At 47.7% G+C, this 23,960-nt stretch overlaps 1 protein-coding gene across 4 annotated transcripts in view; it reads left to right on the forward strand.

The window, feature by feature from the left end:
* Positions 1-23,960, forward strand: part of Syn3 (synapsin III) — a 435,579-nt gene that overhangs the window by 351,046 nt on the left and 60,573 nt on the right. For all 4 annotated transcript variants that reach the window (XM_032910230.1, XM_032910213.1, XM_032910225.1 and 1 more), the window contains exon 7: positions 12,894-12,956. In XM_032910230.1, coding sequence (XP_032766121.1) covers positions 12,894-12,956 — 63 coding nt within the window. The remainder of the gene's footprint in view (positions 1-12,893; positions 12,957-23,960) is intronic.

Below are 23,960 nucleotides of genomic sequence, written 5' to 3' on the forward strand. Positions count from 1 at the left end.
AGCTCAGTGGTAGAGCGCTTGCCTAGCAAGTGCAAGGCCCTGGGTTCGGTCCCCAGCTCCGAAAAAAAGAAAAAAGGAAAAAAAAATAACTTGAGTCTGATTCTAAGCACTCAAGTCAAAGAGCCAGGCATGAGAGCAGACACCATGTCCAAGCTGAGAACGCAGAGACAAGAGGAACCCCAAAGGCCATTGGTCAGCCAGTCTAGGCGAGTTGGAGAGTTCTAGGTTCAGTGAGAGACCCTGTCTCAAAAAAAAAAGGTGGAGAAAAAGTAAGGATGACACCTTCCATGTGCGCATGTGCACATACACAAACATGAACATGCACACACATACATATAAATAGCTTGTAATAGAAATGATCAAACACACATGAACACGAAGCAGCGTGAGCAGTATGCTTGTGCCCCTTCTTCAGCTCCGGTTCAGACCCCATCTGTGACCACACCAGGCTCACTTCCACGTCCAGACCGCACGGGCCTACTTTAAAGCAAATTCAAGACATGATGTCCTTTCATCTGAAAACACTTCAACATGTGTTTCAGAGAGGAGGGGAGAAGTCTTCGTTTTTGGAAGCTCATGTTTGGGGAGCACAGCAGCCAAAGCAGAATAACTGAATTTGCAGTTTGGTTCGAATGTGTACATTTTATAAACTGATATTTTTAGCATACAGCCCCTGAACATGCGGAGTGTGCAATAACTATGTCTACCCTTATTTGGAGAGAGCAGAAAATGAAGTGAGATTTTCCTTGAGTGTGGATGCTGACCAGCCTCTCCCTCCTAGGATTTCCTTCATATCCCCATGATTGGTTCTGATATTTCCTGAACCCTCTGGAATTTCCATACTTTTGTGTCCTTTCCCCCATGATGCATCTACCTGGAATGCCCCTTTCTCTATTTGGCACTGTCTTTATGTGCAAAACTTAGTAAAAAATGTCACCTTGCCCGTTGTCTATGGTACCTCTTCAACACTACCTTTCCTCTTAAGGCAACCAGACAGACTGCATGGCTGAGTTGAAATCATTCTTGTGTGGATGAGTATCCCATGAGTAGGGTGTAGATTATCCCTGTGACTCTAGGCCAGTGTGAAACAATCTGGTTTCCAAGCATGGATTTGGCTTTAGCATCAGATGGACAGGTTGTTTAATTACGTATCGGGGTTCTGGTTCATGAATCAGAAGTAACAGCAATGCAGTTGGCTCATGGGAATTATAGTAGATGCGTCCACTCTAAGGCTGCAGCAAGGCTCAGCTGGCCACAGGGAGACAGATATGGCTTCTGAAGCCAGACCTCTTCTTGGACCCTTCTCTGTAGAAGCCCAGTATCCAGAGACCACTTCACCCTTCACACAGGCCCTAGCCTCTATCTGGATCCTGGAAGCTTCCTTGCAGTGAAATACAGTGCCCTCTGGCCTAAGCCAGGACCCTGCTGTGGATAATAGGACAACCTGCTTCCATGCTGCCCTGTGGTTCCTGCCTCCATTCTCCAGTCCCTGGGGACCCTGACCCTTCCCCCCAGGATCCCTTGCATGGAGATTAGCCATGCCTATGCCCCTGCAGCTCCAGGTTGTCTCCAAAGAAGCATCCCCTTCCAGCTAGCCTGCCTAGAGTCCCCACCAAGACATATTTCTGTAGACCCCGGCTATCAGGCCAGCCCTGGCCCAGCACGGGGCTTGGATCTGCTCTTGTCCATCCTGAAAAAGCCTTAGAGCTCTCAAGCCCCACCCACCTGTCCCAGGGCTGGCCTCTCTCCCATGCATCCCCCACTTCCTGCAAAGGGGTAAAAATAGGGAGGAATGCCCCCCCAGGGATTGATCCAACCACATTTAAATGTGGCGAGGGTGATAGGAGTCTTCCCCAGACCTGCTTTAGTACTCTGTGTATCTGTCCTTCCTTTCCAAACCACATTTCCCCATCCATTATCCATCCTTCTTCCAGAGAAGTGAGGAGGGACAGGTCTATCCTCAGTGCTCAGCAGGACTGCCTGCTCACCTCCTCCCAACACCACAGGCTTCTCAGAACTCTCTGACCATTCTTCCCCATTGGCTGTCTACTTCAGTGCTTGTCTGGAGCATGCGGGGAAAGAAGTCTCCTTGAAGTCAGGAGCTGCTCCGGGGTTGGAGACTAGACACAGGGTGAGGCTTTACAAGTAAAGAGACGAGACAGAGTCGGGCTGTCTGGATCTGGAAGGTTCGGGCTCACTTCCCAGCGTCACTCAGCAGCTTTGCAGCTCCGTTATTTATAAAGTGGGGACAGCGCCCGCCTCTCGTATCTCATTAATAGCTGTGAAGACTGGGGTGTGGTATTCCCTGGGAATAGGGCACCAGCCATAGTCGCTGCCTCTGCCATCTCGCCTTCTTCCATTCAGTAAAGGAACGAGTTGCTCTGATGGACCTGTGTCCCTTACTGTATCTGCTGGCCTCAGGTAGCGCAGGTCACTACCGCCTGGCCAGGCAGGAGATACTGGGGTAGTGTGATGAAAACTTGATGGTCTCCGAGCCTGTCAGATATCTCTGTTGTGTTTAGCCACAGCTGTCCGGCAAAAGATACAGAAACCCTGGTCCAGGGGCTGAGTCACACTCTCCGGTGCCCTTCTCCGTCACCAAGGTGCATTCATCTGCCGTGAGCATATGGTCCCGTAGAACCACAGAACGCCTGACAGTCTCTAACATGGAGGTCCAGGGTCTTCCTGGCAGGTGGAACTTCAGAAAGCTAAGTGGAATGGCAAAGAAGACAGCTGCAGTTACAGGGATCACATTGAGTTGACCAGAATATTCCAAGAGCCGGAGGTACTTCTACTCTCCTTGTGTGTCCAACCAAGTGCTTCATGGAGATTCAGCCCGACGGATGTGAGGTCTACTGCTTCCCACAGAACTGATGAAGTCGCTGGCCCAAGAATGCACAGCTCAGGGAGGGAAGGGAAGAGGAAGAGTGTACAGGGGTCCTTTCCTGTTTTCCTGGTTGGCCTGAGAAGTTATGGGTTCTTTCTCCAGGAATGCAGGGTGCAACTGAGAGTCATGGTGCAATTGGTCATGGCTGACCAATCCATCCTGAAGTCATCCTAAACTTACCAAGAATCGCTGTTTAGGAACAAAAGATGCTCCCACCGTCCATCCCTCTTACGAAGGCCAAGGACCTACTTAGCTCTGTATCTTGAGCTGTGATCAGAAGCTGAGCAGAAACCGTGAGAAAACAGTGAGCAGAATCACAATTCATATACACAGGCCCTCAGCATTCTCCCTCTGAGCCCTTTTCAGCATCTTTCAGATGTTAATATTAGCAAGAAGGATCCAGCAAGTGTACTGAAGACCTGACTCAAATCGAGGGAAAGCAAGCCACCAAGATACACACACACACACACACACACACACACACACACACACACACACACACAGGTGCAAGAGTCCCAAGCTTGTTTAGCCAGGAGAGACTCTCCTCCCTCCCAAAGATCAGACCTCCAGAGTAGGCTGGTGGGCTACTGGGGTGATGTCTGAGTGGAAATCTTGACAGTCTTAACTGTGGCTTTGAGATTTTCTAGTTTCATTTACCTTTACGGTCTATCTGTCGATGCTAGAAATGTACACTGAGACATTCTAATCTATATTGAGATTAAGGTCAGGGTATAATTCAGTGAGAAAGCACTTGCCCAGTAGGTAAGAGACCCTGAATTCAACATCCAGTACTGCAAGTGTGTGTGTGTGTGTGTGTGTGTGTGTGTGTGTGTGTGTCTGTGTGTGTATGTGTGTATATATGTATGTGTGTATGTATATATGTATAAGTATATATACATATAAAAGGTAGACAACATTTACACAACAGAATATCATGTGTCAGTAAGAAGGACACAAACTACAGTGGAAGAACCCTATGAACATATACAAAGAAGACACCAATCATGAAGGTCACCTCGTTTGTGAGTCTGTGACATTAGATAGTGGTGACAGTTGCACAGCTGTGTGCATTCAACAAGCACTTGAAAGGGTGAATGTTGTCATGTATGAATCATACATCCAGAAAATTTATTGTTAGTTAAACATTAAAATAAAGCATTGTGTAAGCTTTAGAGGAACACAGATGGATGGTACTGCTGTCGTGTGAGCACCTGTATGCATAACTAAAGAATATTTGGAACCGGGGCTGGAGAGATGGCTCAGAGGTTAAGAGCACCGACTGCTCTTCCAGAGGTCCTGAGTTCAATTCCCAGCAACCACATGGTGGCTCACAACCATCTGTAATGGGATCAGATGTCTTCTTCTGGTGTGTCTGAAGACAGCGACAGTGTACTCACATACATAAATAAATAATCTACAAAAAAAAGAGAATATCTGGAATCATTCTGCATAAAGAGTGAGTAATCCAGTTCCATCAATATAACAGTGATATTTAAAATATTTTCAAGGCAAGCTTTACAAGAAGAGGAAGAGAAAGAGTCCAAAAAAAAAAAAAAAAGAAAAGAAAAGTAGTGAATTTGGCTGAGGGTGCGGCTCCATGGTAGAACACTTTCCTAAAATCCTTAAAGCTCCTGCTTCAATCCCAGAAGAGGAAGGGGGGAGGGGAGAGGAGGATGGGGGAGGGGAAGAGGGAGAAGGAGGGGGGAGGAGGAGGAGAAAGAGAGGAAGGGGGAGGAGGAGGAGGAGGAGGAGGAGGAAGAAATATAATAAACTTGACTTGGGACTAGAACTATAACTCAGTCAGCAGACACTGACTGGTCAGCCTAGCTGTCTATGTCAAATAGCTGACATGTCAGCCTAGCATGTAAGAAATCCCAGGTGTGATTCTCAATATTCAAAACTTTGAACCAGACACGGTGGCACATGCCCGTTATGACCGTACTGGGAAAATGGAGGCAGGAGGTCAACCTTAGCTATGTGTGAAGTTCAAGGCCAACCTGGCCTAGGTGGGACCAAGAGACCTTGTCTTCAAAATAAAAGGTTTTAAACTGCACCGTAGCTCTAATGGGTGGTAAGGTTGGTGTGTTTGGGTTGACCTTCAGTGGAATGACGTTTCTGTTGCCCATGGAGAACTCGCTGGGATCCAGATGGAGGTAGCGTGTGCTTCACATACGGACTCAGAGAGCAGGACAAGGAAGCCTCAGAATGTACCTTATTCCCTTAACAGACAAAGCCCCTGAGAAGTGGGAGGCTGTCACAGTTAGGACTACTACTGCTGCAGTGAAACACCATGACCACAGCAACTCTTATAAAATAAAGCATTCGACTGGGGCTGGCTTACATTCAGAGGGTTAGTCCATTATTATTATGATGGCAAAAGCATGCTGGTACACAGGTAGACATGATGCTGGAGAGATAGCTAAGAGTTCTCCATCTGGATCAACAGGCAGCAGGAAGAGAGAGGAGGAGGGAGAGGGAGAGAGGAGGAGGGGAGGGGGAGGGGAGACAGAGCCTGAGCTGGAGACTTGGCCTGGCTTGAGCTTCTGAAATTCCAAAGCCCACCCTCCCTCTTCCCCACAGTGAAACACTTCCTCCTACAAGTCTAAACCTACCCCAACAAGGCCATACTTCCTAATAGTGCCATTCCCATGGGTCTATGGTGGCCATTTTCATTCAGACCAGTACAGAGGCTAAGAAACCTGCCTGAAGAGACTCCTGTAGGAAGACAGGGCACATGTGTAGTGTAGTTAGACCCTGTATGAAGAAAAAATAACCTTGAAGAAAAGTAAATAAAAGGAAAGAAAGGGAAGGAGGTGATGGAAGGAGAGGGGAGGAGAGAAGAGAGGAGGCAGGAAGGAAGGAGAGGAGAAGGAGAGAAAAGGACAGTGGGTAGCCTAGGAATTTGGGGATCCCAAGGAATCCTCTCTTCAGGAGCCTGAGGGTGGCTCCTATGCCCTGCCTTTCAGGCATCTTTGGCCCCTGCTCCAACCAGCTCTTCCCCTGAGGATGTCCTCGGCATGCAAATGTCACCGGGAGAGTCCCCCAGTGGGTAAGGATATAGGCTGGTAGCCTGAGCCTGCTACAGCCCTGAGCTCACAAGAACAAGGACCTCTTGTCGGTGGCGCCAGTCTGTGGGCTGTTCATTTCTGACGATTGCCCTTCTCGAGGAAACAGGAAATGTAAGGAAAAGGAATGCTTGCTTGTTGGTACCGCGTGCTCAGCTTAATTGTTCCAAATTTGCTACCAGTATTTTTCCAAGACCCACTAGAAGCAGCAGTGGGGCAAAACAGAGGTGGAATTAACAGGGCAGAGAGCCCACAGGCTGCCCAGCAAATGCCACCTAGCTAGATCCTCCCGAGTACCAGCCCTTGGCCTGGGATAGCAAGAGAAGTGAGGAAGGCAGGGCAGGTGCCATGTCTATCTGAGACACTGTCTTGACACATGAGTGAGGTTGAAGTACTAGTGGAGAATGTTCTTTGCGATGGCTGTAAGGTTGAGTTGGAGGTGTCTGTGGAGCTTCTCAGCCAGATCTGTACAGTCCTCTGTAGTGTCCTGAACTAGGACAACCCTCTGGTCTCAGCCACAATCAGCCACAGACGTAAGCCCATTGCTTCTCAGGGAGCTTGGTGTTAATGAGTTCCCTACTGGAGAGTGGGGAAGCTAAGTCACAGATCTGGTTGTGACTCAACCAATAGCTCATAGTCCTAGGTAGAAACCGGACATCGACTTGAAGCCTCCCTCCTGGCTCCAGAGTTCCTATTCCCACTACCTAACCCCACACTGCTCAGTTCCACGTGCACTAGATTTATCCTCACGGGCCTGCTGACTTCGGCCCGCCCACCACGGAAAGTGCTTGGTAACAGACAGCATGAGGATCCAGGGGTGTCACTCCCCCATGGTGGCCAGGGTGAGGGGCTCTGGTAGATCCAAGCTGCTTCGTTTTCTCCCTGGGTGATCTTTAGAACAGCCTTCCACCTCTTTTTACTCCGTTTCTTTGTATGTAAAATGAGAGTTAAAACCACGGAAGCTAGAACTGGAGAGATGGCCCAGCGACTAAGAACACTGGCGGCTCTTCCAGATGACTAGAGTTCCAGCCTCAGCATCCACACCCAGCAGGTTCATAACCACCTGTAATTCTGGACCCAGAGGACCCTGCATCCATTATGCACCAGGCCCTGTGTGTTACAGTTATGGTGGCAATCAAAGCAGTAGAGGGCTGGGCTATAAAGAAATACACACACAAATGCAATTAGTGAGGGGCTCTCCTAGCTTGCTTTTTGTCACTGTGATAAAACACTGACCAAAGCCTACTTGGAAGGGAGCGGTAAGAATCTATTGGACGTACTGGTTACACTCCATCAGGGAGGAAAGCTGAGGCAGGAACTTAGAGGCTGGGACTGAAGCAGGGGTCACGGAGGGATGTCGCTTATTGGCTAGGTCTTTGTAGCTTGCCTATCTTGCTTTCTTGTAGAGCCCAAGACTGCTCACCCAGGGATGGCGTTTGCCCACAGAAGCCTGCCTTTAGTCCCAGTACTTGGGGGTCAGAGGCAGGAGAATCTCTGTGAATCAGAGACCAGTATGGTCTACATCCTGAGTTGCAGGATAACCAAAGCTACTTAGAGAGATCCTGCAATCAAAGGGGAAAGGAAAAGAACGTGCCCTCCACAGAAGCAGAGAGTTGGTTCCGTGATCAAGAGGACTTCCAGAGGACCCGGAACCCATTTCCAGTAGATCCCAATCCTCTGTGATTCCAGATCCAGGGGTCTGGACGCCTCTGGCCCCCACGGGCACTTCACTTGAACTCAGGTACACATACCCACATGCAGACACACATGCCTAAGTGTAATTTAAAATAATGAGAATAAATTCTCTTTTAAAAAACTTAAATCCCCACACCCACACCCACACCCTACACCCCACACCACACCCCCACCCCCACCCCTGGGACACATACAGGCCAATCCGATGCATGCAGCTCCTCGGTTGGGGCTCCTTTTCCCAGATGACTCTTGTTTGTGTCCAATTGACAAAAATTAACTAGCACAGTGAGTGATCATACGGGGAGGCAGGGAGTCAAAGCAGTGGGGAAGGCCCCTGGTGACACTCTTACATAGCTAGCCATACCTCACCAAAGCTGACTAGAATGTCCTCCAATGACCTAAGCACCATAAACCAGGCTCTACCTCTTAAATGTCCCGTCACCTTCACACAAAGCTGGAGTCCAGGTTTCCTCCACGAACTCGTGGAGACTCACTCAGACTGTAACAGTGGTTCAGCCAGGACCTAATTCTTCACGTGCTTAAATCTTTATTACCACGATTATAGATGGAATACCTTGGGTAGGAAGTTGCCCCAAGTGCCCATTGTGTAATTTCAGTTCCAGTTTCAGCTTGAGGACTGGGTTGGTAGAACACTGACCTTGGCTCAGCCTGCCGGACTCTGATCTTCCCAGGGGAACACCCTTCGAGAACACAGGGCTGCCCCACTTGTTTTAGCTTATTTGGGTACTTTTGAATAAGGCCTTATCAGGGTGGGGAATCTGTTTTCAAAGATGGATCTTCCCCCTCCAACAGGATGTCAGGCCTCTTGCCATGGGGCAGTGCTGAACTCTGGAGTGTCTGGGGCCATGGGACCGGGAAAAGGGTCCCTGAGAAACCATCCCCAAGGAAACTAAATAAAGCTATTGTTGCAAAGGGAAGAGAAAAAATAGCCCAGCTAACAAGATGTTTTCTGTCCTCTGTGACCTGTCTGTGTGTGGGGAGGGGCTGGGCCATGGCAAAGGGGTGGGAGTAGGAATGGCTCTTGGGGTTCATAGAAACAGCATGGGAGAGAGGGAACAGGGCAGAAGGGATGGGTCGCCATGGGGCTGAGCTGCTGCTCTAACCTGTCTGAGCTCATGTGAACAACTTATTCTGTTCTCTTGTCTATAAAGCCCAGGAAGGAAGTGACGCTAAGGTACATTGAAGCAAGAGGTTCTATTCCTGACTCTGCCATGATCCTTGGAAAACCATCAGTCTTAGTCTGGGGTGGGGGAGGGGATGCCATGGGTGGACTCTTCACATGCAGATTCACAGCACCTAGTTTGATTTCTGGAGATAAAACAACTGACTGTAAAAACCTATCCAATATCTCCAAGTTCTGCCTATGTTGCTCTGGAAAACTCCTTGGAGATAAAATACTAGGCCAAAGGACGTTTACACAGAAGTGTTCTGTGGAAATTTGCTTTCAGTAGCAGGCAAGGTGGGGGAGAAGGAGATGGAGGGAAAGAACCACACACGTTTGCTCACTCTCGGGAAAGTAGCCAAACACTGCAGGACAGGTATGCGTGGAGTTCAATCCAGGAGTTCAGCTTGTAGCATCCCAGATTAGAAGATACCAGGGGACCAGAGCCTCTACTCCCTGACTCCATCATCCAGTCTTCTTGAAACCTCCCCCTCTTCCTCCCAGAGTTAGAACATCCTTCCCACCCCTCTCTTCAACTTCATGTTTTCGATTTCAGTACTTTTAGCTAAGCAGTTTATACTCTTCCCTTTTGCCACATCCTTGCCTTAGAGCCCTACAAATTCACTATTACCAACCCCTTTTGCAGATCAGAAAACTAATATCTGTCCTAAAATCAAGACAGAACCAGTGGCATGCCATGCTCCCTCCAGGTCTTGCCAGGGCTGCCTGTGACCAGTATGGGCAGGGCAGATGCAAGAGAACACACATCTCCCCTCCAGTTCAGCCTCCAATCTTTCAATTGCTGAGTTTGTCTACAGTCTTCAAAGATGACTGCGTGCAATGATCATGCCAGGTAACAAAAGATCCCTAATGAAAATGCACTCGGTGTGTGCCTCACACTGGTCAGATAGATAAAATGGAAGTCTCTCAAGGCTGGAGGAATCTTAGGCCCTAGGCAAGAATATAATACAATTAGTTTGCTATATGAATGTGATGTCAAAGTGCCTTCTAAATATTTACATTTATACCCACAGATCGGTGCTGCTCCCAGCCTTGGTCAGAGAAGCGTCTGTCTACATTGGGTGACAGCCAACGCAGGGGCTCACAATTGATCAAATGCTAAGAATAAGGGTGGGGTTCTCAGTCCTAAATGTGGCAAGGATGTCACCCTCTCTAAGGCTCAGGGAAAGTTGCAGAAAGGGAGGTGGGAAGAATCTAAGAGCTGGCAGAGGGAGAAATGTGAAAAACATGAGTGTGGCACCCTCACGAACTCACAAAAGCACTAGCTATGACACAAGGCTGTGCCTATCAATGTGCCCTCATGGATGAGGGAGAGGCCAATAAGGCCCCGCCCCTCCCTGAGGAACTGTAGGCAGTTAAACGTCGAGGGTGGGAGAGTCATACTCCTCAGTGGTGCAGATGCTAGTGTGCCTTCTTCAAATAAATGGCTCCCCCACCCGTGTTCTTGCAGGCAGCCCTAATCTAAAGCAGTGTGCCACAGACAAATAAACAGACATGAAAGGAGGAGGAGGGCTGGAGCGGAAGAAGGTGTTTGATGGGAAGGGAAGAGGATTAAAAATGGGGGCAACAGAGTCAGAGAATGCATGTGTGCATGAAGTTGTGAAAGAATATGTTTTTAAAGCATGAAAGCTGACGTTCAAAGATGTGCAGTGTTTGCTAGGAGTCATATAATAGTAAGGTGAGGAACAAATGTGGAGGGAGAATGAACACGGAATCCACACACTGGTCCCCTCTAGGGTGGGAGGGAACGGGTTACATCAAGGAAAGAATTACATCATGGTTTTCGATTGCTTGGGCAGGGTTTTGTTTCAACAACGCAATGTCCTGTTGCTGCTCTTGAAGTTGCTTTCAGATGTGAAACCCACAGTAGGCACCAGGAGCACTCTCATCACTTCATATTGGGTAGAAAGAGAGGAAAATGAAATTGGCTATGCACTGCACTCTCAACTTCATAAAAACAGAACAAATAAAAAATAAAACTATAAGGCTTTTCCCTCTCTCCCAGACTAGCAGACCATAGGTCTGGGATGACTGTTATTGCCTTTTTTTTATACTTAACATTTTATTGAAGTTTCCAAACATTTACAGTGAGTGCATATTGCTTTGGGTATCAAAATCAAATACTACTTATTTAAAAGATAAATTGGTTCACCTTGGGGGAGGGGTTCAGGAGTGTGGTAATATTTAGCCTGGATTAAGGGGGAAAAGCTCAGGGTTTACAGAATCCAACTGAAGTCCTCAGCTGGAGAGTTTTCTTATATGCAAAATGCTGACATACATACATACATACATACATAAATAAATAAATAAATAAATAAATAAATAAATAAATAAATGCATACCTTCCCAGAATTCCTCAAGGGATCACTGTGGGAATGTAATGAGATGATATATACCTTGCTTTTTTTCTTCTTTCTCTTTTTAACCAAATACTTGGCATAAGCGACATGATGAGGGAAGGGGTCATTTTGGCTCACCGTTTCAAATGGGTCAGTCCGTCCCAGGGAAGGGAGCAACAGCTCACATCATGGTAGAGAGGAAACAGAATGGCACTCTGATAGGAAGAGGCCTGGATGGGACATAGTCCCCAGGACACTTCCTCCACCAGGGACATTTTACTATCTCCCAGCTGGGCCATCCTGCTTCGAATCCACTGAGGGTTTGATCCATTCATTAGGTCAAAGTCTGAAGATCTAGTCAGCTCTGGGAATATACTCACAAATACACTCAGATGTTTAATCAACTAGATGTTTACAGCCATTGCCAAGATCATGTAGTAGACACCCAGAGAGAAGAACTGCATTCCTCAGGGCCCCTCATGTGTATGGACAAGTTCATTGTTGGGAACAATCCAGGATAGGGTGATAGATCCCTATCTGTACAGCCTAGAGAAAGAGACATGATGACTCCTGTTGAGGGACAGTTCGACGACTCAAAAGGAAGAGACCGCCATCATCGCTACATAGCCAGGAGAGATGAACTTTGACCTCAAGCCAACCAGAATAGATTCCCACAAACCAAGCAAACAGCCTTCAAACAGCATAAGAGTGGCATAAAGCAAATCGAAGTTCAGGTGCGAATCCCGCTTTCCTCTCAGATTATTTTCCTCTCACCGTTCTCCGTTAGTGTCAAGGGGAGAGACACACGTGCACGCCTCGAGAAAATGTTGCCGACGACACAGATTGAAGCATAGATTCTCTATTCAGCCTTGTGTATGGACCAGAAGTGTCTGAAAGACCGTGCAAATAAGGCCTGGAAAACTGTGGGATGCTTCAAAGAAGCCAACACTGAGAGGCTGTTTAACACGGTGCCTAAGGGTAGCAAACTGGACATGAGTTCCTGCCATAGGTGATGAGACTCCAAGCACCTAGAGTATTATTCCAGGCAGAAGTGTGCTAGGAAAAAAGAAACTATTATTCTCCAACCTTACCATTTTAGAGTTCCTGACATAGGGCTGAAGAGATGTTCCAGCGGTAAAGAGTACTGACTAACCTTCTAGAGGACCTGGATCCCATCCCTGGCAGCCATGTGGCAGCTCAGAACCATCTGTAACTACAGTTCCACGGGATACCCTCTGTGGGCACCAGGCACACGTGTGGTGCACACGCATACATGTAGACAAAGTATCTATGCGCATAAAATAGTAAAATAGGTTTTTTTAAAAAAAAAGAATTCCTGCCATGTTCATGACCACCCCGTTGGGTGGATTGGTATTATCTTCCCCATTTTGCAGATGAGGATAAAGGCCTGGGGCCATGCGGTGCTTTGCCTGAAGCTGCACTACGGTCAAGCCAACATTTAAAATCAGTCGATGGGAACGTCTCCATGCCTGCAGTCTCTTGGGTGCCCCCATGCAAGCTGGTCCTGGGAGTTCAGATGTACAGAGGCGTGTGGGAGTGATAGCGGGGCTCCCGCAGAGCATTCTGGGGGAGCCCTGACCAGCATTCTATGAGCGAAGCCTTTTACAGAACTGATAGCCCAGAGCCTCTCTGTGGCAGTGCTCTGAGATTGCTAATAAGTGATTTCCTCTTGTGTCTTTCAGCTCACAGCCCCGAACTTCCCTGTGGTGATCAAGCTGGGACACGCTCATGCTGGTATGGGAAAGGTATGAGAAGCACTTGAACACACATAGTGGGTACAACCACAGCTTCCCTGGACTATCTGTTTCCCCTCTGCACTTGGCCCAGTCCCCCTGGAAGACAGTGTCAGAAGGAATCCACAACCCTTCTCCCTCTGCTCCCAGCTCATATTCCTGTAAGCTTGCACTGCATGGTCTGTCTAACTCAGCCTGAGCTCTGGGCTTCACCTTGAATTGGTAGCTTACGGTTCTCTGTGATTATAGCTTAAGAGACATGAAAGCAAGACCCTTTTTCAATAATGATTCTTTTGTATCAAGTAGCCGTTATCGTCTCCTCTGTGTTGTAAGCTCCTGCCTGATCTGTCCCTGCATCACTTGCTGGGCTAGCACCACAAAGGTGCAAACAGGGCTGCACAGCAGGAGCCCCTGGAGTCAGCCAGCTTCCGCCAGACTGAACAGGGTATTTAACACAGTCTCAGATGGCATCCAAGGAGGCTGGATTGGTCAGCCTCTCGGGTGCAAGTGTCAAAGCTCAACTCAGTTTGGAGGAAAACGCTGATCCATTCGTGCAAGCCAAATGGCTAGAGTCTCGCGTCCCAGGATCACATCTCATGGAAGATTGCTTGGGTTCGTGTACCTGACTCCAGGGAGAGGGACGTAGGGATGGGTCAGCGCCAGTGAAGAGGAAAATTCAATCCTAGACATGAGGGCAGTGGGGAACTATTGTATTATACCTCTGCCCAGCAGAAGACAGCTTTGCTCTGACCAGCTCAGACAGCCTGTCTTCGCCTGCCAGGTTGCCTGACAATCTCCTCCAATCCTGTTCTTCCCATTCAGGTGGGATAAGGAAAAGGTCAAAGGTTCAGGGTCAGGCAGGGCAGGGTGAGGCAAGTTCTAAACCAGCCTCATGAGGTTTCTTCAGCCATTAGATGATGGCTGTAGTAACAACCTCTAAAAATGCATCTTTCTATATGAACAGTCTTCTGTCTCTGTGACAGAATGGGTAAGAAAATCAGCTTCTAGAAATGTTGTCTGTCTGTCCATCTGTTTCAGAATTTTTGAGTCACAGTCATCTGGCCCTGTCTGGGGGGCTATGCTGGCACAGTTGGTCATGGCAGAGAGGGTGTGGTGAATCATGACTGTTTGTGCTGTGGCCGCTGAGAGGGAGTGAGAGAAAGGAGAAATTAGTAGAGTGCATAAAAACCACTCCCCTTGAAATCCGTCAAGCTATGAACCCACGGACGAGCTCTGAGCCCTCCTGATCCAACCACCCCCACCAAGTCTCTGCTTCTCAATTGCTATAGCGGGGACCAAACCTTCATTGCTGGAGTAGGGGAGGGCATCTAATATCTAAACCATAATAAGTGCAGACTCCTTAGAACACACACGGGATAAAGATAGGAAACTTTGCCTCTTTTCCCATTATTATATTCCAGGGCCTGGGTGGGGCCTGATGAAACCTATTCCCTCTTTCCCCACTCCCTCCTCCTCATACACAACCTGGCAGTAGCTTCCTCCTCCTTCCCCTCTTCCTCCTCTCCATCCTTGTCTTTTCTTCCTCTTCCTCCTCATCCTCCTATTCCTCCTCCACTTTCTTCGGGCTGAAAGGGATTTCCCTGTGGTTCCCAACGGCCTTCATGGGCCTTAATTCAATGGACATCCTTATCTCCTAAGCTTTCCGGGAATCCCTTCTGTCCTAGAATTTTCCTCTAGTGGCCACTCCATAAGCAAGCACAGCGTTGTCTCTCACTAACTCCCTCGGCTTCAGGTGACGCTCTCATCTCAACAGCCTCCTGAGTCACATTTCCTATATATGCAATCAAGTTCCTGTCTCCAATTACCTCCTGTATTTTGTCCCCTCGACTCCATGGAAACGTTCCAAACAGTGTCTGTTATCTCCCTGTCTCTTCTTCATCTTCTTCCTCTCATGTGACTTCCACCTCTGCAACAGAAACTGCCGTTCTGTTATTTTGAAACTGAAATCAAATAGCAAGGGTATCTCGGGGGGAGAGGCTTGGCTAGCACACCCCAGACCCCAGCATAGCTTCCATTTCCAGCCCAGCAAAAATGCACAAAACAACTCAGAGATGTACGAGTCATTGTCCCCGCCTCCTCCATGTCCAAATGGTCACCAAGTTCTTGTCACTTGACCCTTGTTTCTCCAGTTGCTCTTTTCTATCTATCCACTACCATCACCTTGGATAGTTCTGGTAAAGTTAGAGGGCACCCAACAACTTAGCTTTAACCCTAAAACTTAAGGTAATCCCCAAGAAGAAATAAAGAAGTGCCTACAGACACGTTTGCAATTCATAGTCCAGAGGGAAGTCCCAAAAGTCAAGAAGTCAGTCCCCAAAGCAGAAAGGTAACACAGACCACAGTAAACACGGGTTTTTCTAGAATGCTGGCACGGGGCAAAGGAGGAAATTAGAAAACTTGCAAGGAACAGTCTGGAAAAGCTGACTGAGCAAATGACATCATGTTCCTGCTGAGAGGGTAAAGAGCACAGCATGTACCTCTTACAGTCCTTGTGCCGGTCTCCTAAGAAGGGAAATGGGTGGCTGGAGACTTCCAGGAAAAGCATGCCCTAAAGATACCTAGTAAGGAAGTATCAATGACCTTGATGTTTTGCAAAACCTTTTCAGCATCCAGTGGACATAGTCTTTGCCTCCATTGGATTGCCTGCAGACAAGTCTGGAGGGGGTATGCATTTCCATGACTAATGATCCATGTGGGCAGTACCATTCCTAGGAAGGTGGTCCTGGTTGGTGCAAGAAAGCAAACTGAGGGGTTGGGGATTTAGCTCAGTGGTAGAGTGCTTGCCTAGCAAGCGCAAGGCCCTGGGCTCGGTCCTCAGCTCCGGAAAAAAAAAAAGAAAGAAAGAAAGAAAGAAAGCAAACTGAGCAAGCCACGGTGAGAAAGCCAGTAAACAGCACCCCTCCATGGTCTCTGCCTCCAGGATCCTGCTTAATCTGAAGTTCTGCTCTGATCTTTTCCCGGGATGGTCTATAATTGAAACATGTAAGCCGAAAAAACCCTTGGCTCCCTAAGTTCCCATTGATCATGGTGTTTATCACAGCAATAGACAGAAAACTAGGACAGGTGAGGGTGGGGCATGCCCCGCACTTTCCAGAAGTGAGGCTAGATAAGCAGTTGGGGATTTGCTTCCTAGAGGACACTGAACCTTATCTAAAAACAGTTTTAGATTTTACAGTTGGGGGTAACAGGGAGGTCCTTCTGGAACCTACCAGGAAGAAGCCTGAGTGCTGTTCAACACCCCTAGTATACAAGACAGCCTCCTGCCATGAAGAACTATTCAGTCCCAAACATCATCATGGTTAAATGGAAGGAAAAATCATTGCATTTGGATAAAATTGACTTTATTTCCTCTGTTGAACGTTTTACAAGGCTGGAAAGCAGATAACACCATGGGGATTGTAGAGTTCAACATCAATATCGTAGTATTTCAGAGTCCAGACAGGACTCCATATCAGTGGATCCACGGCTATGGGGTCAGTCAACAGACCAGAAATGAATAAGAAAAGCTTGTCTCTATACTTAACATGTCTATTTTTCCTGCCATTATTCTCCAAAAGCATACGTGCTGTGTATGTTGCGCTGTGTATACAGAAACTGCACACAGAAGGGGCAGCTGCTGTGCCATTTTACATGAGGAACATGAGCATGCACAGACAGGTTCTTACAGCTTCTTTTTAGGCTCTCATAATCTATTACAAATTCAGTGTGAGAGATTGTCTTCTGTCTTTATGTTTAATTAATTGTTTTATTTATGTACATCCCAAATGTATCTCCTACTTCCGGTTCCCCCTCCAAGAGTTCTTCACCCCAACTCCCCTCCCCTTCAACTCTGAGAGGGTGCAACCCCCAAGGAATCCTCCTTCCCTGGGCCATCAAGTCTCCTCAGGATTAGGTATACCCAGTGTTTACGGTATTAAATTATCAATGTTTTCCTCTTCGGAAGCAGCACCTTACAGCAACTAAGGATACTCATTTGAATCTAGAATTCCACCACTTGTGAGTTGTGATGCTGTAGATGAGTTACCTCACCTACCCTCCCCCACCATAATTCCGTCCTTTGTGCAGTGACAATAATGATAGTAGTATCAATGTCACATGCCGGTTGTAAGGATTAAGAGAAATTTTGCACACGATGTTCTAGTTCAATGCGGGAACAAGTGGGTGCTCAGTGGATATTAGCAGTCAATAGAACGGTAGATGCCTGAGCCAGCTCTGAGAACCCCAACCCAACTGAAGTCAACAGGAGATGACTAAACATCATGAGCTATCAGAGAGCGCACTTGGCCGCAAACTCAGTATGAGTCAAGCGAGTGTCAGATTGCCAAACGCTTACCTCAGCAAATGACAAATAGGCATAGGTGAAAATGGTGTCAGCTGCATCACCCATTGTGAAAATGAAATTTATAGCCACCAGAGTAGCTAAAAATGAAAAGATTAATAACACTAAGTGTTGGCAAGGACACAGAACCTATTGTCTTCTAAGCTGAAGACAGAGGAGTTCTTTTGGTATATCTGGTTCTAAATGTATCACATACAAGCCAGAGCAGTTGTTCATAATAGTTTTGATGTTAACTTCCAAAACGCATGTATCTGTTAACAGTAGACAGAATCACTGTGTATTCATGCAAGCTAGACATTTCAGCAATACAAGGAAACTAAACTACACGTGCAGTATGAAGGAATCTCACAAACACGCTATTGAAAAAACCAGGGCTAGAGAGATGGCTCAGCTGTTAAAGACTGGGCTCACAACCAAAAATATAAGAGAAAACTAAGTCAGATACCAAGGGATGCTGAATTTGATCATTTTATTCACATGAAGTTGAGAATGACCTTGAAAGCTCCAAGGAACCTATAGTTTTTTAGGTTCCTGTAGTTAACTAGGATATTTTTAGGTGATAAAAGATTTAGGAAACCCCAAGAAGGGCAGCCGTAGTGGTTGAATACTCCCCTGACATGCACAGCTCCCCAGATCATGTCTAACTCTGCAAAACAAACAAGCTAGAGCAGACGTTATCTTCAGAGCTCATGCTCACTGAGCTGAGGCCGAAGTGGGATGGCTACAGGGAAGTTCGTTTTGTGTCTAGTCACAGAATCGCCTGTTGCGTAGTGTGTCCTTTTCCATGGTTGTGTTAGATTTCAAACTAAAACAAGGTTTGAAACCATAACGGACTCTGAGGATATAGCTTTGGACCTGTGATCTCCAGAACAAAGGAGGAGTCTACGGCTAGAAGCGTGTGGTCAGTTCTTGATTGCGCTCTAATTCTAGGAGGTCAAGGAAGACACTGACATATCGGTGAGAGAAGAGCAGCTAACAAAGGGATGTGCTGTCTAGTCCTGGAGGACCGGAGATGCTGTACGCAGCCTTCTCAAAAGCATGAAGCATAGATGATGAAGCTTAGACCTGGTGGAGTCTATGAGCATCTGGTGGGAAAGGCAGAGGGGAAAAGTCAGAGTCAGGCTTATCGGAGGAGCAACTGTGCAGCAAAAATAACACTGGCCACACTTCTCAAGTGGGGTGTTCTTACCATTACACAGGAAGTCTTAATGTCAGATGTCCAACCCCCTAAAATTGAGCCAAATGTGTAGGTGCAAATAGTTTGCTATTTGTCACTGGTAACTTCACCATGAAGACCTCATCATTCCAAATATGAGGGCTCTAGCCTATAATTTCCATTCAAGGGGTGTTAAGGCAGGGGGATTGCTCTAAGTTAGAGGCTAAGCTGAGATACATAGTTTAGCCTACTAGGTACCTAGTTGGGCAATGACAACTCAAAAAGAAACAAAAAGTGACATGTCTGGTAGAGCCCTGTATTACTCTTCACTGATGAGTGTCTGTAGTTTTAGTCCATTGAAAGGAATGACATAATATGCCACCATCTGTGATGGCTTCATTTCATTATCACCTTAAAGGGGTTTAGAATCACCATGGAAAAAAAATCCGTGTTTGGATGTGTCTATGAGGGTGTTTCCAGAAAGGGTTACCCTGAGAGGGGAGACTCCCCCTGAGTATGAACAGCACCTTGCCTTAGGCTAGGGTTCCAGACTAGGTAAACAGGGGGAAATGAGCTGGAACCCATCCCTCTCTGCTTTTACTGTGACTGCACCATGACCAGCTGTGTCAAGCTCCCCGCACCATGACTTCCCACGCTGTGAATCAAAGTAAGTCCTTCGTGGCTGACGTAGATTCCGTCAGTCATTTTGCCACAGCAATGAGAAAATTAACTATTACACCATCGCAGCATTACAAGCCAAGTTCGAGGCACCTCCCGGGGAGGCTGAGGCAGAGGGATAACCTGAGCCCAGGAATTAAAGGCTAGCCTAGAGAATATAGCGATATCTACTTTCAAACAAGAAAAAAGGGAAAGGGTCGAGTCTAAGTCCCAGATGCAGTGTGGGGAAAGCATGTAGAATATTTCACGGGGTCTCTGACCTGAGTCTGGACTCCCCATACACTGGTTATATGCCCTTTAATCTCCACATCTCTAACACAGAGGCAGTAAAGCCTCACCTGGGGTTATAGTGACAACACCAGTCCCGCTTAGGAAGGTGACAGGTAAAGCGGCTATACGGTTACCGCAAGAGAGCTTCCGCGTGCAACTGCAAATATAAACCATTGTTTTGATTAACCACTTTCTGAACTAAAATGAGCAGGAGAACCTGAAGTCCTAACTCTTCCTGCCACGCCTCTGAAAGAAGCAGCAGGCAGTGAATGGCAGAGCTAAAGCATCCTAGAGTGGTCCTATCTGTTCCCGAGGACCAGGTGCCAGCCCCAGATGCAGCGCCCCCTACAGGCCCAGCTGCTCACACACTCCGACTTGTCCCGGTTTGCCGCTCTCATCAGCTCCAAGCAATCCTTAGGCTGACTCACGTAGCAAACTTTCCCAGTAGTGTCTGCTCTTCAAGTGGGCGGAGGTGGCCCTAGACCTCCATGCTGGAGAAGGGGGAGGGGAAGATAAGCGAGTGGAGGAATTGGGCCCAGGGGAACAGTTAAGAAGTCATAAGATTCTCCTGACACAGGGAGTCTGCCAGAAAGGACAGTCATCAGTGTCTTGTGGTCAGCAGAAGCCTGTAGGGTGTGAGGGATGTGACGTGCAGGATCAGGGCCTGGCTTTATGAATAAGGGTAATCCGTTGCATATTTGTGTCCATGTGTATTTCACACGTGGACCACACATACCTTTAGACATGGACTCCTACCTTTGGATTCTAAAATACCACCCTTCTGAACACTCAGTGCCGGAGGGAGCAGGCATTCTGTGGATCCGTTATCCTGTTCTGTATCATATTAAAAGCAGAGTCATCCCGACTGGGAGCTCACTCGCAGGGATTTAAGGCTATGACCTTCCCTTACGGTGTTTTACCTTCCACTTGCCACACCCTTGGTTCACTGGAAAGAGCCTTGGCCTTATTTCACGCCTTGTCCTTGGCTTGCCTGGCAGTTTCCCCATCCCTGGAGTCAGCACTGCTCCTGTGGACCTGTCATTTAAGCATAAATGCAGCTCCCCTCCGTGTGCTCGGGCCTCGAATTTACTTACCCATCACTCAAGGACCAGTAAGGCCAAGAATATCACAATGGCATGCGGCTATGGAGTGGGGAGAAGGCTGTGCAGGGACATGATTTCCAGCTCCACTATCTCCTAGTTGTGAGCCCATTGCCTCTGCCATTCGCCATCATGGAAACTGAAGAAAACATCTTAACTTCCCTGCACTTGATCTTGCCAAGCTAGCCTAGAGCAGATTTTGGTAGTGGGCTAAGGAGGAGAGAGAACACATTAACGGTTTCCACATATGTGGCCATCTATGTGCCAGGATGCATCATCCGAGCCTCCCTGGGAATTAGATCTAAGCCCTGATTTGCACAGGTCCCCAGGGGATATCTGTCACAGGTTAGCAGATCAGAGGCAGGGCACTGGAGACATTGTATGGTGGGTAAAGCACATGAAGACCTAAGTTCAGATCCCCAGCGTCCACGTACGAGCCAGACGTGGTGGTGCCTGTCTCTAGCAGTGATGTCCTGAGAACAGAGGCAAATGGATCCCAGGGGCTCAGTAGCCAGGCCAATCTGGCTGTTACAGTGAGCTCCAAATTCAGTGAAAGACCCCGTCTATAAAATAAGGAAAAGGGTGGTAGAGGGAGACATTTAACGTTGGTATTGGGCTTCCACTCATGCACACACACAGATGGGAGTGCATGTGCGCGCGCACACACACACACACACACACACACACACACACACACACACTCACGAAACAGGGTCAGAATCAAGTCTTACATCAGGTCTTACAATCATCAGGTCTTACAGTGCTGCCTGGTAAGGAGGTATCATTGGCCCTGGTGTTTCACAAAGCCCACTCAGGACACCGTGGGTGCAGTCATTGACCCACACTAAAGCTCACGTCCTCCACTGGTACACTTACAGACCAGTGCCTGTTCTACCGGGAGTGAGAGAATCAATAGGACCTAATTCCTGCCCTCAAAACATTGTGGAGACTGTCTCCTGTGTAAGTAAGGGTAAAGCCAGGAGTGATGACTCCTATAATCCCAGTATACAGGAAGCTAAAGTAATGGGGTCGTGAGTTCAAGGCTAGCCTGGGCTGCCCAATGAGACACCATCTCAAAAGTCAATAGATATACAATACTTTTACATGGAGCATGCCAAAAGACTGTGCAAAGAGTGTGGAACTTAAAGGGTAGAACTTAATCCCACCTGGGACATGGAGTCTTTTAACACCACAGACTCTCTAAAGCAATGTATAGCTGAAGGACCGCTGTTTTCCACAGTGTGGAAATGCTATGAGCGGCACATGGCATGACTGTAACAGTTCCGTAGATGGATTAATTCATTTGCGATATCAGAGACCCTAAGGAACCCCCTGACAGAATCAGGTCTTCCCAAAAGAAGGCGTAGGGCCAGCTTCAGCGAAGCGTAGATGTTTACGAGATTTCACACACCCCACTGAGGAGCATGCAGTACCTTTGAGAGGAGCACTGACCTTTCATGGAAGAATGGCAATTGTTTTCTGGTCTACTGACCTCATGCCAGGCCAACAAAATTCACCTCAAGAGAATGAAGAAAGGGTCAGTGGCTTCCAAGCCTAGGTTTCAAGCCCTATTTGTCATGGGCACAAAGGCCTGACAACAGCCTCCTGTGGGAGGGATAGGTATAAACAGCCAGTTCTTGTGGATGTTGACACACAGAGACTCTCCAGGGAATGCATCGAATCTAAAAAAAAAAAAAAAAAAAAAAAAAAAAAAAAGTCCTGGTTAAGATTTCTGTTTCTGTTCTGTTTTCCTGACAGTGTTTGCCAGCCTATCCTGAAACTGTGTAACAAAAACCCACAGAAGCCTTTCTTTCCGGGCCTCAGAGAGAGGAGTTCAGCATGAGGACTGGTTCCCACTCTCCTCCCCATGGACTGTCACAGATAATAGAGAAATTATAGACTACAGGCTGGGGAGGTGGCTGGGTTGGCAGGAGACTGGTCTTAGAAGCATGAGGACTGAGAATCTATGGTTTGTTTGTCTTATATAGCCAGAGGTGATATGCATTTGTCTTCTCAGTGTCAGGAAGACAGAGACAGGCAGATCCCTGAAGCTCACCAACCCACCAGTCTAGCTGATCTACTCGTTCCAGTTTGATGAGAAACCCCAGCTCAGAAGACAAGGTGAAAGGCTTCTGAGAGACAACACTCAAGGCTGACCTCTGGCCTCCACATACATGTAAATGTGTGTGCATGCCACACACAGAGAGAGAGAGACAGACAGACAGACAGACAGAGACAGAGAGATAGAGACAGAGAGAGAGAGACAGAGAGAGAGAGAGAGACAGAGAAACAGAGACAAAGACACAGAGAAAAGAATAGAATAGAGCAGTTTCTCAAGGCAGATATTGCTACCAAACCTATTTTACAGGTGAGATAAACTGAGACCAAGAAGAAGTTAGTCTCGAAAAGCTGCACATGACATGTCCATATTGTTTCCTTGTGTGCTGGTGCCCACGCTCAAAGAGTTCAGCTTCCAGGCAGCTCTAGCAGCCCATACAGAACACAGCCTGATGTCTGTTGAGCCATTCCCTAGACAAATAAGTGCTCAGAAAGAGTGTGGTCTTACTATCAGCCCACGGAGCACTGATGTCCCCAGACAACCACCTGCCTTCCTGGCGTCTCAGCACAGACAGCTGCACAGCGAGCTTCCTGGAGGGAAAGTCAGTCACAACTCTGGCTTCTTGGAAACAGCTGGAGTTTGGGGAATCTGGTAGTTTCGTTTGTCCAGGAAGGCCAGGAAGACGTAATGTGGATTTGCTATTGTGTTTGGGAGTATACGCATGCATGTTTGGGATTGGGAGAGAAGCATGTTCTCACTCTCACATGCCACTAAAAATGCTTGAGGCCGCAATGTCAGATCCTCTGTCTGTCACCCTGACGTCTAGCCTCGCCCCTGACAATTATCCCACCAACCCCCCTTCCAGGATGAGGCCTGAAGTTCAAGGAAGACTCAGTGCTGAGAAGATGAACGCTACCCAGCCTTTTGCACAGCATGGTACTTGAACACGGTGGTGTGTATACAAAGATTCCACCGGAAGCTAATGGGTGGGGTCTGAGGTTCCCAGACACCTACAAGACAAGGGACAGCAGTGTTGGCATCTGTTAGGATGTACTCAGTGACAGTTTAAGTAGGTGTGACTCTGGAGTCGGGCAGACCCAAGCTCCTCCACAGCCCTGTCAATCAAGTGTGACTCGCAGGAAGGCCACGCCCAAGCCCCACCCCCCAGCAGCAGTAGGAACAGCAGCTACAACCCCTGGAGCCACTCAAAACTGCAGAATGCAGGGCTGCCATTAGCAGGAACTCGTGGACCATAATTTTAGACAGAGGATGCAATCTTAGATAGCCCAAGGGACCAGGAATTCCACAGCGAATCAGGAAACCCAGGGAGGGACGTTGGTAACCTAGAGGCAAAGGCCATGCCAGCAGATAGGACAGCCTCAACTCAGCTCCA

Source organism: Rattus rattus, chromosome 1, assembly GCF_011064425.1.
Source record: "Rattus rattus isolate New Zealand chromosome 1, Rrattus_CSIRO_v1, whole genome shotgun sequence".
In the NCBI taxonomy this organism is placed as follows: Eukaryota; Metazoa; Chordata; class Mammalia; order Rodentia; family Muridae; genus Rattus; species Rattus rattus.